This window comes from Poecilia formosa, unplaced genomic scaffold (genome assembly GCF_000485575.1).
Source record: "Poecilia formosa unplaced genomic scaffold, Poecilia_formosa-5.1.2 Scaffold463, whole genome shotgun sequence".
In the NCBI taxonomy this organism is placed as follows: Eukaryota; Metazoa; Chordata; class Actinopteri; order Cyprinodontiformes; family Poeciliidae; genus Poecilia; species Poecilia formosa.
Window position 1 is genome coordinate 201,546 of NW_006800402.1, and position 17,199 is coordinate 218,744.

Below are 17,199 nucleotides of genomic sequence, written 5' to 3' on the forward strand. Positions count from 1 at the left end.
CAACACACAGGGAGGGAAAGTAACTTCTTGATGCCGCTTCAATTCCTCCCCTCTCCTCTGGAGATTTCTTTTGATTTTAGCAAAAAAATAAAACTTTAGACAGTTTCTCTTCGGTTTTTCTCACAATTTTTACTTTGATCTCAGAATTTGTACTTTTTTCCTCAAAATTCTGTCACTTTTCTAAGAATTCAAACTTTTTCCTAAAACTGACCAGATTCCTGAAATAAAGATTAAATATTTTTATTTCATTTTCATTATTTTATTATTAATGAATGTTGAGACGGACCCTGATGTAGCCGCCTGCTGTGTGTTTTCTGAGCATTAAAATCATTTTGGGGTGGGCTGAGCTCCCGTTTCGTCTGCTGAGCTCCTGAGTTTTGGGTTCCCTCCAGAACCTCTGGTCCGCAGTGACACGCCGGCCGGCCTGAGCAGCTGCCTCGCTCCGTTTCAGTCCAGCCGGGCGGCGGGGGGCGCCGCTCAGCTGTTTACCCCCCAGGGTGTGAAATATCTCTGGATCAACACAGCATGCTCCAAAACAAACTCCTGCATATCAGTTTACTCAAGACTTTGTTTGTTTGTTTGTAGATTCAGTGACAAGAAAAATGTCTACAATGGTTCTTTGTTTTTGGTAAATATTATCGATTTAATGAATATTAAATGCATTTATTAAAAATTGGTAGGATTTTGTTTGGTTGATGCAAACTAAGAAAAAAAACTTGTTTTGTTAAATATGTAAAAAACAAAATGTATGGAGTCTGGTTTGTGCCCAAAAATAAAATTAATCAATTAAGGATATAATTGATTAGGGTCACTGGAAAATAGAAATTCTGACTTTATTCTCAGAATCACCACTTTATTTTCAGAACTCTGATCTGCATTAAGATTAGGACTTTTTCTCAATTCTGATATTTTTTCTCAAAATTCTCAGAATAAAGTTGGAATTTATTTTTGTTGGCGCTGATCTTCTTCCGTATGAATAGATACATTAATAGAATGATATGTACATGTATTCATAGATGTATTTCTGCATTGTTCCCATGTGATTGATGAATCTGACTTCTTGAGAAAATGAGGCAGTTATTCAGATTTTTGCCGTTTCTAATGCGATAATTTAAAATTAAAAACGTTGATGGAAACGTGGCTAAAGTCAGGAAGAAGTTCTTCCCCAAATATTCAGGGCAATCCTGGAACAACTGCTGTTTGAAATTGGGCAAGAGGTACAATTGAATTGTTGAGATCAATTCATGTATTAGAATGTCCTAGTCAAAGTCCAGGCTGAATCCAACTGAGAACATGCCTAGGTGGGCCCCATATGGGGGAAAGGAGGGCTGACATATAGGTCCCACATGGGTTTGCCCATGTAGTTCACATGTAGGGCCCACATAGGCTGTGGTCCTACATGGGCAAACCCATGTGGGGCCAACGTGGAACCCGTGGACAAACCCATATGGGGACCTATATGTCAGCCCTCCTTTCCCCCATATAGGGCCCACCTAGGCATGCTGGCAGGGAGAACTGGAAAAATGTCTCTTGATATTACGTTAAAAAATTCTGTTCTGATTACAAATTCATGCCACACTTTTCAGAACATTTTGTTCATTTCTACGTGCTGCTTTGTGTTGGTTTATTACCTCATGTATTGCAGTTTGGTTGTGATTTGATGGTTTGTGAAAACGTTTGATCACTAATAGTTTTTTCCAAAGCACTGTATATTTGATTATTCCCATTCAGAACCACTTGAACAAACTGCAACAAGTCTTTTAAACATTCCCTCTTTTCAAAATGAGCAAACAGTCCAGATAAAGGCCCGGCATTGTGGAGGCTCAGAGCTTTTGTGTTTCCCTTTTGAAGCTGAGCTTTCCCTCAGCGCTCAGGAAAACATGTTCACCCCGTTTTCTTTTTCTTTTTTTCTCTGCTGAAGCATTTCTGGCACTTGGCAGCGTGAAGCTCTGCCAAATGGAAGAAAAAAACCCCGACAACACAGACGGAGAGAAAGAAAGAGCACCCTCAATCAGGAAGTGACAGCTTTTTAGCTGCGCCAAAGGAATCAGACAACTTCCTGGTCAGGTTGCCATGGTTACTGGAAACTCGGCCAGCTGCCGCAGCCGTTAGCCGTTAGCTGTTAGCGGCGACGGTTAAGACGGAAGAGTTAAAGACAGACTGACTTTTAAATGTAAGCAAAACGTCATTACTGTGTTTAATGTATGTTTCTGTTATGCTTAGAGTTTTTTTTTTTTTTACAACGGCGTATTGAGTTGTTTCTACTAGAAAATTTCGGAGATTAATGTCAAAATGTTGTCGTGTTCCCTTGATTGTAACATTTTCCTACAGAAATCGAAATGAAAATATGGGGATTTGTATGATATTTATATTTTGGTGTTTCTCCGTGACTCTGGTAAGTAAGCTTGAACACATGTTCAAAATGATGCTTGCGTCTGATACAGTAAAAAATAAAATCTATAATTAAGTGTAAGGAGTTTTCATTCACAAAGAGGAAGTGACGTCATTGTGCTTACTGGTTGCTCCAGTGGCAAATCTTCCCGTGTATTTTTGCAATATTCTTATCAACTGACTTGAACTGTTTTTTTCTTCTTTTTTATTTAAAACTACTTTAAACTTAACAAAATTTCTTTGAAATCTGGGGAAAAAACAAAATCAGATCCAAATTCTTATTTTTTTTTTTGGTTACAAAAAGATAATCAAAAAGTAATTTGAACAAAACGTCGCTCCGTGTGCTTCCCTGTCCCTGAGTGAATAAAAGCACTCCCGCAGCATTACTCTGCCACCACCGTCCTGGTGAGTTAATTTTTTTCCCAACACGTTTCAGTTTAATCTTTTTATTTTTTTTTTGTGGCTCATTTTGTCTGAATAACAGGATAACAGAATAACAGGAGCTTCCTCATAACTATGCAGACCTTGTTAAAGGGTGTTGACCTTTCCTCAGTACCTACCTCGATTAAATCCATTAAACACTCAAATTTATCCAAGTTAGAAAATATGACTAAAATGATGATACATGGTCAAAAAAGTCTCTTGCCTATTAATTGTGCAGACATAGAAAAACTGTAAAACCGAGTCGAGTGAAAAAGAGGTTTTTGTTTGCTGCATTGAAACTGAGACTGGGCTCCACTAATTTTATTTTGGGACACCAAAATAAAAGAGGCTGGATTTAAATGAGCCCTTTTCAGCTCTCTATTAAAAAAAAAAAAAATGCAACAACAACAAAAAAACATTAAAAAACTGCATCCTTTCTCTTATGCTTCACTGTTGTAGTTTTTGCTGCTCTGTCGTATAAAAATAAAATGGCTGAATCCTCAGAAAAATGAGTAAAAACTTAGTGGGTTTGAAAGCTTCTGAATGCACATAAGATTTTATGTTTCTCAAAATGTCTGGAAAGAGCTTTTTAAAATTCTGATTTTGTGAGCTGCATAGATAGTTTTCAATGTTTCCAGCAGTGAGTGAAGGTCTTTGTGTGGCTGTGGCTAACAGATTAGCTGTGTGTAAAGGTAAACACAGCTGGGGAACCCCCCGGTCCTCATTTATCTGGGTGTTTGCTCAGAGGATGCGCCCTAATCTTCCCACAGAGACGCGACTCTGTACACAACCACAGTCCTGCTAATTCCTCCATCGTTAAACTTGGAGGATCTTTGTGTCTACAAATCTCTCTGTGGGTGGCAGGACTCTGAGATAAACTCATTATCATATAATCGTAGCAAATTTTTAAAGAATCTGATGAACGATTTTCTTTCTGCTGAGAAATCAGGAATGTTTTTATTTTATTTTTTATTTTTAGGTGAAAGACATTGTCAACTCTGTCCTGTGTAGCTTATTGATTACTGTAAACTGTCCACTACTGGACGCTAAACCTGTTTCACAGCGCCATCTGCTGGTGATTACTTTGCATTCCTTTTTTATATTTGTGGTTAGGGGTTTTCTTTCCACTTATATCTGTTTTATTTAAATATATTTATTAAATGTATTTAAATAAAACAGTCAACCAAATAATCAACCAAAAGACGTGTGAACAACATTCCTGGCTATCTACTATGGAGGTCCAAAACTGACATAATTAAAACTAAAAGTAGAAATATGTATTTTTTTGTTTTTCCTTTGCTTATACATACATACATTGTTGTTAAAAATATATATATTTTGTTTTTTCGATTTCTCTATACACACATTTTTGTTAAAATACATATATTTGCTTTTTCCTTTTTCTTACACATGCATTTTTGACCAAAAATATGTTTATGAAAAAGAGGAAAAAACAAGAAATGTATATTTGTTAATGACAATTCATGTGTAAGGAAAAGCAGAAATACATATTTCTGCTCTTATTTTTAATTATGACTGTTTTGACCCTCCATATGCATAAGGAAAAAGTATGGCAGACCAAAACTGATTTAAAAATAAAAGTATTTTCCCCCTTTTTCCTATATATGAATTGTCAATAAAAAAAATCTATAGAATTTTTGTATTTTCCTTTTCACATACATTGTCAACAATATGTATGTTGTGACAATGTATGTGAAAAAACACATTAATTGTGTTTTTTCACACAATGTATGAAAAAACATGTTTTTTTCATTGTGTCAATACACAAATGTATTGACAAAATACATTTGTGTATTGACAAAAATGAGTGTATAAGAAAAAGGAAAAAACAAAAAATATATATTTCTGCTTTTATTTTTTAATATCAATTTTGGTCCTCCATATATAACATGGTAAAGCAGCGTACTTATTGATATATTGTTTGTTTTTTATTAGTAGTTTCTGGAAAAGAATGTATGTATCAAAATATGCAAGGACCCATAAAAGAATAAACTGACCTGTCCTTTATATATAAAATTAAAATATAAATTTCATGACGTTTTAAAACTTTAACCTATTTTTAAACTGCGCTTCTTCTCGGCTTCCGTTGACGTCGCCTTAAAACGTTTGACGTCAGTATAACAACAACCTGTCATGACAGCTCGAATGAAGAAATCTCCAGAACAATATTTTATATGAGCACTTATAAATCCACATCCACCTGAATGTGAGATTCACCCTAAAAGGTAAGGTTCCGACCCGATGGATTATCGGAACAAATCCGAACTTAAACGGACCCGAGCGGGTGTGGGCTAACTTAGCGTTAGCTTATGTCTGTTTTGAGGCTGCCTAGCGGCGTTGTGGTGAAAAACGCCTAAAAGCGAGGTTCTGGTACCGATTTTCTCGGATGGAGAGCGGTATAAGCTCATGACGTGGATCTTAAATGGTGAATTGTGTCAGTATAATCAGAACCGGAAGAGCTAGCTGAAGCCGAACTCAGATTCTAACCGACATAGCCTAGCTAAGTTAGCTTAGCATCGGTGTGTTGTCTCCAGGTTAACTAAAGTTAGCGGCGTTGCCTCTATTCTGTATGTGATGACAACTTCAGTAGCTATAACATCCATGATAATAATGCGCAAATGAGTTATTGTTTGCAAATTTAACCCAATTTTAATGTCAATAAGACACATTGAAAGTGTTGGGGGGTTGTTATGTTATCCAGATGGCTAGCTGCCCATTTAATCTAACTGATGCTCGTGTTGTGAACAGTTAATTCAGCTGCCTCGCCGTGTTGTCCATCAGTCTGCACAGTCAGCGAGTTAAAGTAACGCCGTGTGGGTGGCGTGGCATTGCGTGGCACCCAGAGACACGCATTGCAGGTGCGTTGCAGCGGATGCTAACCAGCATTGTGTCTTCATTGTCCCCCAGTCTGTGTGCGATCCAGGGCGGGCAGGACATTCCGACACCTGCCACCTAGCCAGCCGGAGAGACGGGGAACAGGATTGGGAAGCAGGGCGAGGCGGGCCCCGCGGAGCCGGTGGAGAAGATGGCCGGCAGCCCCGAGAAGAGCTCCACCGCGCAGGAGCTGAAGGAGCAGGGGAACCGGCTGTTCCTCTGCCGCAAATACCAGGAGGCTGCTTCATGTTACAGCAAAGCTATCGTGAGTCTGTTCCACCAAACACACATTCATGCAGATTTTTACATTTTTATCACAACAAAACCACAAAATCCGACGATGTTTATGTAATAAGCAGCAATAAGCAGAGTTGGGCAGTTAAATTTACTCAATTACATTTACTTGAGTAACCTTTGATAAAATATACTTTTAGAAGTATATTTACTACAATGTACTTTGAGTATTTTATTCTGAAGTATTTCTGCTCTTACTTGAGTAAAATTGCTGTTTCTACCCACTGAAGGAAAAACAAACATATTTTTTTAAAAAAAACTTCGCCAGACACAGACCTGCAGTTTTTTAAAAATGTTTTCAAATAAGTTTTTTATTGAAAGAAACTTATTTGAAAACATTTTTTGTTTGATTTTGTTATTTCTTGTTACTTATATGAATTATTGTCATTTTGGTCCTTAAAATGCTAAAGTTTTCACTTAATTTTATATTTTGGTCCATCTGACTGAAGATGTCATTTTTAAATATTAAATGATTGATAATTGATCAGTTACTCAGTACTTGAGTTGAGTTTTTACTCTGATTTGAGTAAAAACATGTTGAAGTGGTGTTACTCTTACTTCAGTATAATTCTTGGGTTCTCTACCAATAAGTAGGTCATTTTTGTGAAAATGAAGGGAAACAATATTCCTAACAGTCATTAGGCCTGAAACGATAACTATAAATGGTCCAGAATTTGTTGCCAGGACTACTGATGTTGTTTTGAGACCATTTTCAGTAATATAACGGTAATAAAGGCATAATGATCTCAAAGATCGTTTAACACTGGAAGGCATTTTAAATATTAAAAATAAACAAACAAAACTATAAATAAAGTGAATTATGAAGTCTCTGGAAACAAAATTGTCCTTCAAAATAAGAGCTGGTTGAGACCCAAACATCAGACTGGAGACTTTTTGGGAGAAAGAGAAAAATGATAAATCATGTAAATGGAAATTATTGAGCTCATTTGAATTATCCTGTGATTAATTGATTTATTGCAACAAGCCTGGTCTCAAAATGACAACACTGTCGTTTGTCACAATAATTGGTGGCATGCAGAGTAGCATAGTTAATATATTTACAATATACTGTTCAGTCCTAATAATAACCTCTCATCATCACCACAGACTGTTTAGAATACCACGACTGATGGTGAAACTCTATGTAGCTGATGATGTCATCACAGTATTTACCAGAATGATGGTATCTGCATAACTTCCTCTTAGTGGGAATAGTTCAGTGATCTGTTGTGTTTCTGTAGCGTCCAGCTGAGTTTCTCTGCTTCCTTCAACCTGCAGAACCGTAATCCGTCGGTGGCGGTGTACTACACCAACCGGGCGCTCTGCCACGTGAAGCTGCAGCAGTACGACAAAGCTCTGGCAGACTGCAAGCACGCGCTGGAGCTGGACAGTCAGTCGGTCAAGGCTCACTTCTTCCTGGGCCAGTGTCACCTGGAGCTGGAGAACTACGACGAGGCCATCGGCAACCTGCAGAAAGGTCGGAGGAAACGCCGGAAATAAACCGCTTTTTAATGGGTTGCATAATTACCATCATCAGTTTCCTCTGTTGCAAACAAAACATTTTCACTTCCTGTCTCATTTCTGTTAGAGATCTGAGTGTTCTGCACTCAGAGGACCCAAAAACTACACTCAAGTCAGAGGAGAGCTTCTTGAGCATGTTTTTAGTCGGAAGTAAAAAAATAGCCGTCCAAGAAATTACTCAAGGAAGAGTAAAAAGCATTTGGTGAAAAGTCGACTCAAGAACTGAGTAACTGATGAAATGATCAAACATCCACCCGTTTTCTAACATCCTGGTCCCTCGTGGGGTCAGGAGGTGCTGGTGCCTCTCCTGTCCGGGTCACCTGGACCCGTCGCCAGTCTGACGCAGCAAATGATCAAACATTTAATATTTAAAAATTACGTCATCACACGGGTCCAAATTATAAAGTGCTCTCCTTTAGTGAATGTTTGATCAAACTATGAAACTTGATACATTCTGGGCAGATAGTTACATATTTACGTACAAATTGTTTTCTTTTTGGTTTAATTGCTGCTCTATGTTCTTTCAGTAAATGGTCTTAGTTTGAGTCTTCGCACAATTTTTGAATTGTTTCAGGCCTAATGTTCATGAAAAAAAAAAAATTGATCATTTATCAATATTTGGCTGATCACTGATTTATTCAGAGAAAAATCATCTGATTCGGTGCATCCAGCTGTAAATAAAACTTGGCTGCTTGGGTTGATTTTATTTTTCTCACAAGCTTTCGGTTGAGCTGTTAGCTTTAGCATTCTGCCTGAACACATTTACTTCATCCTTTTGATGCCATGTGTAGCTTATAACCTGGCAAAAGAGCAGAGGCTGAATTTCGGAGACGACATCCCGAGCGCGCTTCGCATCGCCAAGAAGAAGCGCTGGAACAGCATCGAGGACAAACGCATCAACCAGGAGAACGAGCTTCACGCCTACCTGACCAAACTCATTCTGGCCGAGAAGGAGAGGTGAGGCTGGACACGCAGCAGAACGACACGCTTCACCTCCAGAGTAAAACCTGGAGACTCTGAGTTTAAACCTGGAGACTCTGAGTTTAAACCTGGAGACTCTGAGTTTAAACATGGAGACTCTGAGTTTAAACCTGGAGACTCTGAGTTTAAACCTGGAGACTTTGTTGTGTTTTCACAGAGAACTTGAAGAATACAAAGAGAAACAGGATGACAATCAAAATGGAGGCGATGCTGGAAAAATTTCATCTAAACATGTGAGTTGTTTTGTTTATTTACTAGGACTGCTGCTGTATGGAGGACCAAAACTGACATAATTAAAAATAAAAGCAGAAATGCGTATGTTTTGTCTTTCCTTGCAGAAATATTTTTTAAAATGTGTTGAGTTCTGATGTCTGATTTCCTTCCTCCTGTTTTTAATAGTAAAGTGATTAATCGATTGCAGTTAGTTGATGATTATTTAAATAATCAATTAATCAGAATTAATTGTTTCAGCCCTACTGCTTTTATCCTTTAACTTACAGAAATAATGTTTAAAAATGCTGAATATTGACGTCTGATTTTCTTCTTAATTTTGTCATAATGTGATTAATCATTTATTAGACTAGTTGACAATTGTTTAGATAATCGCTTAGTCATCGTTAATCGTTTCATCCCTGTTATTTATTTCTTCGTAACCTTTAAAAACAGCAGAAATGAAATATTTAAAATGCTGTTGAGTGTTAATGCCTGGTTTTATTTCGTCTTAATGTGAAGGAGAAGTATTTAATGGAGATGGAAGAGCTTTTCTCTCAGGTGGATGAGAAAAGAAAAGTGAGTATGGAGAATGATTTTCACTTCCTGTTGATCGTCTTCATTGATCAATAACAAACCTGTAACTGATTTAAGGGAACAGTTTTTTAAACCAGCATGACTTTATCCAGTAAACATTATGTGCTCTTTAGTTTTACTTTTAGCACCGATGGTTACCATGGAAACTATTTCACAGCACCGTCTGTCAGCAGACGGATGATGATCTGGATTTAATGAACCTAAACTCTGCAGAAGGAGCTTTTATCGTGTTCATATCGTCATCATTTTGAGCTGAACGTCACATTTATCCCCTCATGTTTTTCTCTCCGTCTTTCAGAAGCGAGAAATCCCAGATTACCTTTGTGGAAAGATCAGCTTTGAGCTGATGCGGGAGCCGTGCATCACACCCAGCGGCATCACTTACGACCGCAAAGACATCGAGGAGCATCTGCAGGTAGAAACGCCCGACNTCTGAGTTTAAACCTGGAGACTTTGTTGTGTTTTCACAGAGAACTTGAAGAATACAAAGAGAAACAGGATGACAATCAAAATGGAGGCGATGCTGGAAAAATTTCATCTAAACATGTGAGTTGTTTTGTTTATTTACTAGGACTGCTGCTGTATGGAGGACCAAAACTGACATAATTAAAAATAAAAGCAGAAATGCGTATGTTTTGTCTTTCCTTGCAGAAATATTTTTTAAAATGTGTTGAGTTCTGATGTCTGATTTCCTTCCTCCTGTTTTTATAATAAAGTGATTAATCGATTGCAAAGTTAGTTGATGATTATTTAAATAATCAATTAATCAGAATTAATTGTTTCAGCCCTACTGCTTTTATCCTTTAACTTACAGAAATAATGTTTAAAAATGCTGAGTATTGATGTCTGATTTTCTTCCTAATTCATCATAATGTGATTAATCAATTACTAAATTAGTAGATGATTATTTAAATTGATGAATTGTGGTTAATTGTTTCTGAATTATTTGTTATCCTTTAAAAATGGCAGAAATGTTTTAAATGCTTTTGATTATTGTCTGATTTTCTTCTTAATTTTGTCATAATGTGATTAATCAGTTATTAGACGAGTTGACAATTGTTGAAATAATTGATTAGTCATCGTTAATCGTTTCATCCCTGTTATTTATTTCTTCGTAACCTTTAAAAACAGCAGAAATGAAATATTTAAAATGCTGTTGAGTGTTAATGCCTGGTTTTATTTCGTCTTAATGTGAAGGAGAAGTATTTAATGGAGATGGAAGAGCTTTTCTCTCAGGTGGATGAGAAAAGAAAAGTGAGTATGGAGAATGATTTTCACTTCCTGTTGATCGTGTTCATTGATAACACAAACCTGTAACAGATTTAAGGGAACAGTTTTATAACCAGCATGACTTTATCCAGTAAACATTATGTGCTCTTTAGTTTTACTTTTAGCACCGATGGTTACCATGGAAACTATTTCACAGCACCGTCTGTCAGCAGACGGATGATGATCTGGATTTAATGAACCTAAACTCTGCAGAAGGAGCTTTTATCGTGTTCATATCGTCATCATTTTGAGCTGAACGTCACATTTATCCCCTCATGTTTTTCTCTCCGTCTTTCAGAAGCGAGAAATCCCAGATTACCTTTGTGGAAAGATCAGCTTTGAGCTGATGCGGGAGCCGTGCATCACACCCAGCGGCATCACTTACGACCGCAAAGACATCGAGGAGCATCTGCAGGTAGAAACGCCCGACAGACGCAGATCGTCTGATGTTGGAGGTTTCAGGACTTCCTCCAGCGAACGCTCCGTCGTCTGCAGCTGAAGAAGCGCTTCCTGCAGCTCAACGCTTCCTGCTGGGCCGTTGCTTGGATTTAGTTGGTTATCAGATGATTCTTAATGAGACTTTTGTTTACAGACCTAAAACCTTTTCCACTTTTGATATCTGAGGTTTAGTATCGGCTCGTACTAATCCGATACAGAAAAACTATTTTAGAATGCAGAATGTGGCATTTAATCCGATTAATCGTCAGAATAATCAGTTACTAAAATAATCATTAGTTGAAAGCTCAGCTCTAAGAATATTGTTTTTTAAGCAAATGGTCTTATAGTCCAGTTAACGATTAATCGATTTACTAAATTAGTTGACGATTATTTCAATAACTGATTAATCAGATTGTTTCAGCTGCTTACAGCAATAATTCAGCCAAATCTTACAAAAAATATATTTTGTATTTTAAGATAATAAAAATAGCCTTTAAGAGTTTTTATATTCTGGTTAGGAATTAATCAATTACTAAATTAGACTATTACAATAATCAATTAATCATGAAAAATATGCAGAATGTGGTATTTGATTCTGATTGTCAGAATAATTAACGAGTAAATAATCGTAGCTGCTGGCGTAGAACTTTAGACAAATGGGCTTTAGTGATTAATTACTAATCTAGCTTAGGGTTATTTAATGATTATCACGATTTATCAGAATAATTGATGATTAGTCAATTAAATTAAATAATTTAGTTTTAAGTGTTTTTTTTTTTTTAGCAATTAGCTTTTTTTCAAGCTCCAGTTATTGATTTTTGCATTACTAACAGAATTGATGACGACTTCTATAATCGATTAATCGTGATTAATCGTTTCAGTTCTGAAAGGTTTCTGCCCCAGATGTAATGCTGCTGTATTTTGTGGCTCTGCAGCGGGTGGGCCACTTCGACCCCGTGACCCGGAGCCCCCTGACCCAGGATCAGCTGATCCCCAACCTGGCCATGAAGGAAGTGATCGACGCCTTCATCCAGGAGAACGGTTGGGTGGAGGACTACTGAAGCGCCCGGCCCGTTTCCCCGTTCGGAGCCTGGACGACACAGACTGTGGAGAAGCAGAACAGCCTCACTGCGGACCACCAAACCGGAGAATCACTTCTTCTTCTTCTGCAGTAAATCTTCTCTCTCCGGCTCTGAGGCTCAGTGTTAGCCGCCGCTGCTCCCTTTAAGTTCACTCTCTTCCTCTTCCTCCTCCTCTTCGTCACGCTGTTTTTGGGTCTCAGATTGGGCGACCAGATGGCGCCCAGGTCTGTCGCCCTCCACCTGCTTTCTCTGGTTCTCTGAAAGCGCCGCAGTCCAGCGTTTCCACCGATTATAAACACGGAAGAAAGAATCAGACTTTTTGTGTCGGGATCCATAAAGACGTTGGAGTTTTATTTGATGTTTCATCCAAGTATATTTTATGTATTTTTTCATGAAAAACGGACCATCAGTCACTAAAATGCCAAAAAGCTGTTGACTCAAAGGAAAAGGGAGCAAGTACCCCTTTCTTCCTGCAGGTGGCGCCTCTTACACACCTGTCCCGTCACTTTACTGTAAACGTCAGTAGATTTAAGTAGATCTCTTCTCCTTTGCATATCAATCACACCCCGATGCAGACAATTAAGATAAGTTGAATGTATGGTTTCTATATTTCTTATTTTTTAATCAGAACAGTTTAAGGTTTCGGGAAAAACCTCAAACTGGGATCAGAAGATGAATTGCTGCATTAAAACAAAACATTTCCATGTTGCTGGATATGAAACGCCTAAATGTTTAAACCTGAGACTTTCAGCTGTCTGTCTGTTTCTGGACGCCAACGCCAGGAGGATCGCATCAAGCATGAAGTGCATTTCCTTGAACTAGGACAAATCTTTGCCCCATCAGAAAGGACTTGAGGTTCAGATGGCCACTGCCCCAGCGTCCGCCACCTAAAATAAAAAATAAAAACATGCTGGAAGAGTTAGAACATCTTCATCCATACCTCAGTCCAAGTGTTTGCTTGCTGGATTTCCAGCATCCCTGTAATAAAACTGCAAACAGAAAATATTTTGGGTTTAGTTTCTGGTGTAAATGTCTTAGTAGACATAAAATACGACAAAACGTTTCAGCAACATATGAGAGCATTTGGTTAGTTAATATCGACAGAAATGTTAATTAAAATGTATCTGGCAGATTATTGTAATAAACCATTTTTCATGTTATAAATGAAATAATCCAGTAGAACTATAAATATTTCAGTATTAAGGAATCATTGACTCAACTCTTCTTTCTTCTCAGTATGCTTGAAATGAGACAAAACTAACTTTTCAGGAAGAAATGACTTCTTGTTTTAAGTGAATAATTCCTTACTGAGATGAAATAGTTCCAGTTTTATTAGATTATTTCACTTATAGAAAAATATCTTGTTATAAGGGAAATAATCCACTAATGAAATTTGAGCTTTTTCATCAATATTAAAGAGTTTCTGACTCAAATCAAGCTCCTATATTTTGCTAAAAAGTTGCTTGTTTTGTCTTATTTTGTGACATTTGCAGCAGAAACTAAACTAAAAATGTTTAGATTTTGTGTTTTTGCAGTGAATAAAAGGAGTTTCCAGTCCAGTGCTTGGTAGTTTACAGCTGAATGTGTCTGGTGAGTTCGGCCCGTCGGCCGGCCGGTTTTTGTGCCGAGGTTCAGGCTTTGTACATAAGTTGCTGGTGTTGCTCAGATTTTAGTTCATGAAAAGTTAGGATTCTTTTCTTTGTCTGGAGAAATCCTAGAAATTAATAAACTGTATTAAATGTAGATATGTTGATAACATGAATGCCTGGCTCTGTTTTCATTTGAAATATTACCAAACGCGTTTCCTGTTTATCCACCTTTCTCTCCAGTCACGAGGCAAAATGGCAAAACTATAAACCAGTTACTCAGCAGGTCGTTGCTAGGCAACCACAGAGCAAGCCAGTTACTCTACTCCACCAGCCTAAACATTTCTGAGTTTTCAAACTCGGAAAACATCGTTTTCTAGAACATGTCTGAGTTTTTCCAAGCAAAATTTGAACTTTTCAAACAGAAATTTCCAGGTTTTTTTTTTTTTTTTTTTTNCCTTTCTCTCCAGTCACGAGGCAAAATGGCAAAACTATAAACCAGTTACTCAGCAGGTCGTTGCTAGGCAACCACAGAGCAAGCCAGTTACTCTATTCCACCAGCCGAGCTCATTTCTGAGTTTTCAAACTCGGAAAACATCGTTTTCTAGAACATTTCTGAGTTTTTCCAGGCAAAATTTGAACTTTTCAAACAGAAATTTCCAGTTTTTTTTTTTTTTTTTTAGAAAATGTCTGAGTTTTATTTTAGAGTTTTATTCTAGCAAATCTTCAACATTTCATACTCAGAAATTGTCTTGTTTTTTCTAGAAAATTTCTCAGATCTGAAATTTTGAGATCAATTTGATCTCAAAATATCAGATCTGATATTTTGATCTGATTTTAGATTAATCTAAAAAATCTGATTTTAGATTAATCTAAAATCAAAGTTTGATTTTTCAAACTTTGAAATTTCCAATATTTTTTGAGAAAATTTTAGATCAAGCTCAAAACTTGATTTTCTACTAGCAAATTTTCAACTTTTCAATCTCGGAAATTTTCTAATTTTTTCTAGAACATTCCTCAGATTCATCTCAAAGTTTCTGAGTTTTATTCTAGCAAATTTTTGACTTTTCAGACTCAAACATTTTCATGTGTTTTAGAACATTTTTGAAATTAATCTAAAAACTTCAGTTTTTTGGAGGAAATTTGCTCCTTTTTGTTTGGCCCTGATATGTTTTAGTAGAAAAGCTAATGCTAATGCTAATGCGAGGCTCCAGGTGTTTTTCTAATCAAATCCCAGTCAGTCGACGAATGTATGGAGATATTTTGAAAACGGTTATGTCTGAAGTGTCTGGTTCTGGGTGAAATGACCGCCGGTGAGCCGGGCTCACACACCGGGTCCATTGTCATGGCGCTGACATCATCACTCGGTACCAGTGGGGAAGAGCTCCGGTTCCCACTGCTGATGAGGGCAGCAGACCGAGCTGCTGGAGGACAAACGAACCGCTTCAAAATGGTAAAAACACATTTTTATTTTACTAAATTTGGGGGTTGTTTTTAATTTGTCCTAATTTGTTTATCTGATCTGGATGAGATGTGTGTGTTCATAGGGCGTCAACGCTGTAACCATGGTAACGGTTCTGCTCGTTTCTTGGACCCCTTCCTTCGCCACACAAGGTAGACACTTTGAAACTGGTTTTGGTAAAATGGTTCTTTAAGCTTTGGGTGATCAGATGAATCCAACATCCTTCAAATGAAATAATAAACATTAATGCATTAATGCTTTATTGAAGACGTTTAAACGGCAAAAACACTAAATCTGTGTGTCGTCTAGTTTCTAGTGAAAATGTCTTAATACACTTGAAATAAGAAAAAAACTAACTTTTTCCTGATGGAAAGGAGCTTCGTGTCTCACCGACATGAGATGGTGACAGTTTAAACTACGGAGGAGGATTAGGGTCAAAACAAAAATAATTGACTTTAAACTTAGATCTCTGTTTTTTCAGAAAATGCTGACTTTAATCAGAGATCAAAACTCTGAGATTAAAGTGGGATTAATCTCAACATTTGAGTTTTTTCTAGCATATTTTGGAATTTGTAAATGTAGAAGTTTTTTCCAGAAAAATTCTGATTAATCTCAAATTTTCAGATATTATTTTTTAGCAAACTGACAAATTTTCAAGCTCAGAAATGTTTTCATAATTTACAGAAAAATTGAGATTCTGACTTTAATCTCAAAACCGACTGTAATCAAATCAAAAACTGACATTTTTTTCTCTGGGACTTTTCAAGTAAATATTAACAAATCAAACTTACAAATTTCCACTTTTCTGACTTTCGATCTGAAAAGAATAAAGTCCAAATTCTGAGATTAAAGTCAGAATTCATTTATTTTCAGTGGTGCTAATCCTCTTCTGTACTAATTCTGTAAAAATAAACCAGATTTTTGTGAAGGTTTCCTCTAATGATGCTGTTTGGTACCTGCAGTGGGCCTCAGCGAGAAGGTCCTGGTCTTCCCGTATGAGACGGACTTCAGCTTCGTGGCTCTGATCCCGCAGAAGGAGATGGCGCTGCGGGCCTTCACGCTCTGCATGCGGGTGGCCACCGAGCTGCCTGAGGAGCGCCAGATCATCCTGTTCGCCTACCGCACCGCCGACTACGACGAGCTCAACGTGTGGCGCGAGAAGGACGGCCGCGTCTCCTTCTACCTGAGCGGCGACGGCGTCTTCTTCCGCCTGCCGCCGCTCAGCACCTTCCGCACCAGCCTCTGCCTCACCTGGGAGTCGCGCTCCGGCCTGGCCGCCTTCTGGGCGGACGGCAGGCGCAGCACCTACCAGGTGTACAAACCGGGCCACAGCGTGAGGCCCAAGGGCACCGTGCTGCTGGGCCAGGACCCGGACAAACACCTGGGCGGCCTGGAGGCCACGCAGAGCTTCGTGGGCGAGATGACGGACGTCAACATGTGGGACTTTGTGCTTTCTCGGAGCATGATCCAGGCCTGGCACTACGGACACAAAGTCCCCAAGGGGAACATCTTCGACTGGGCCAGCTTGGAGTACGAGCTGAGCGGCAACGTGCTGGTGGTGGACGACGACTGACGCGATGCGGGGGACCCGGCGGGCCGAGGCCCGGCTGTGGAGGGCAGCGCCGCACTGCGGCTGCTGGCGCCGGCCCTGTGGTGGTACGCAGGAGGATCAGGACCGGTCTGGGTGGAATGAAAACACACAGGGGGACATTTACACCAAAACTCAGCTTCAAAAGGCAAAAACTGACTTGGAAAACTCAGAAATTTTAAGATTAATCTAAAAAAAAATGTTACAGAAAAAACTTTCAAAAGTTTTAAAATTTGCGAGAAACCCCCCAGAAATTTGGGAATTAATCGCATCAATTTTTAAGAAAAAACTTGAAAATTTCTCAGTTTGAAAAGTTAAAGGTGTGCTAGAAAAAAATCTGAATTTTTTTAGATTAATCTCAGAAATTTTACAGAAAACACATGGACACTTCTGAGTTTGAAAGTCAAAAATCTTCTAGAAGAATCTCAGAAATGTTTACAGTAATCCCAGAGTTTTTCTAGA

At 38.2% G+C, this 17,199-nt stretch overlaps 2 protein-coding genes and 1 long non-coding RNA gene across 4 annotated transcripts; all 3 read left to right on the top strand.

The window, feature by feature from the left end:
- The first annotated feature begins 1,906 nt into the window (after positions 1–1,906).
- On the top strand, positions 1,907–13,099 carry LOC103156089 (STIP1 homology and U box-containing protein 1-like). 2 transcript variants are annotated; one of them, XM_016664053.1, is made up of 8 exons: positions 1,907–2,173; positions 5,743–5,974; positions 7,282–7,480; positions 8,316–8,481; positions 8,663–8,738; positions 9,238–9,294; positions 9,611–9,727; positions 11,955–13,099. In XM_016664053.1, exons 2-8 carry the CDS (start codon positions 5,861–5,863, stop codon positions 12,078–12,080), a joined length of 855 nt encoding a protein of 284 aa, XP_016519539.1. In that variant the 5' UTR covers positions 1,907–2,173; positions 5,743–5,860; the 3' UTR covers positions 12,081–13,099. The 2 variants fall into 2 exon arrangements, with proteins under 2 accessions (XP_016519539.1, XP_007578066.1); XM_007578004.2 differs by lacking the exon at positions 1,907–2,173 and adding an exon at positions 4,919–5,060.
- Positions 9,824–10,952, top strand: LOC107833822 (uncharacterized). Its single transcript, XR_001659593.1, has 3 exons — positions 9,824–9,858; positions 10,510–10,570; positions 10,880–10,952. It is a non-coding gene; the product is annotated as an uncharacterized LOC107833822 (long non-coding RNA).
- Positions 13,100–14,975: 1,876 nt separating the features above from the next.
- LOC103156090 (pentraxin fusion protein-like) lies at positions 14,976–16,942 on the top strand. Its single transcript, XM_007578007.2, has 3 exons — positions 14,976–15,140; positions 15,235–15,301; positions 16,112–16,942. Exons 1-3 carry the CDS (start codon positions 14,991–14,993, stop codon positions 16,720–16,722), a joined length of 828 nt encoding a protein of 275 aa, XP_007578069.2. The 5' UTR covers positions 14,976–14,990; the 3' UTR covers positions 16,723–16,942.
- Positions 16,943–17,199: the final 257 nt, after the last annotated feature.

Coding starts and splice junctions, on each gene's coding strand:
- LOC103156090 (XM_007578007.2), top strand. CDS start 14,991: ATGACCGCCGGTGAGCCGGGCTCACACACCGGGTCCATTGTCATGGCG. Junction 15,141..15,234: donor AAACGAACCGCTTCAAAATG/GTAAAAACACAT, acceptor GTGTGTTCATAG/GGCGTCAACGCTGTAACCAT. Junction 15,302..16,111: donor CCCTTCCTTCGCCACACAAG/GTAGACACTTTG, acceptor TGGTACCTGCAG/TGGGCCTCAGCGAGAAGGTC.
- LOC103156089 (XM_016664053.1), top strand. CDS start 5,861: ATGGCCGGCAGCCCCGAGAAGAGCTCCACCGCGCAGGAGCTGAAGGAG. Junction 8,739..9,237: donor GAAAAATTTCATCTAAACAT/GTGAGTTGTTTT, acceptor CTTAATGTGAAG/GAGAAGTATTTAATGGAGAT. Junction 9,728..11,954: donor ACATCGAGGAGCATCTGCAG/GTAGAAACGCCC, acceptor GTGGCTCTGCAG/CGGGTGGGCCACTTCGACCC.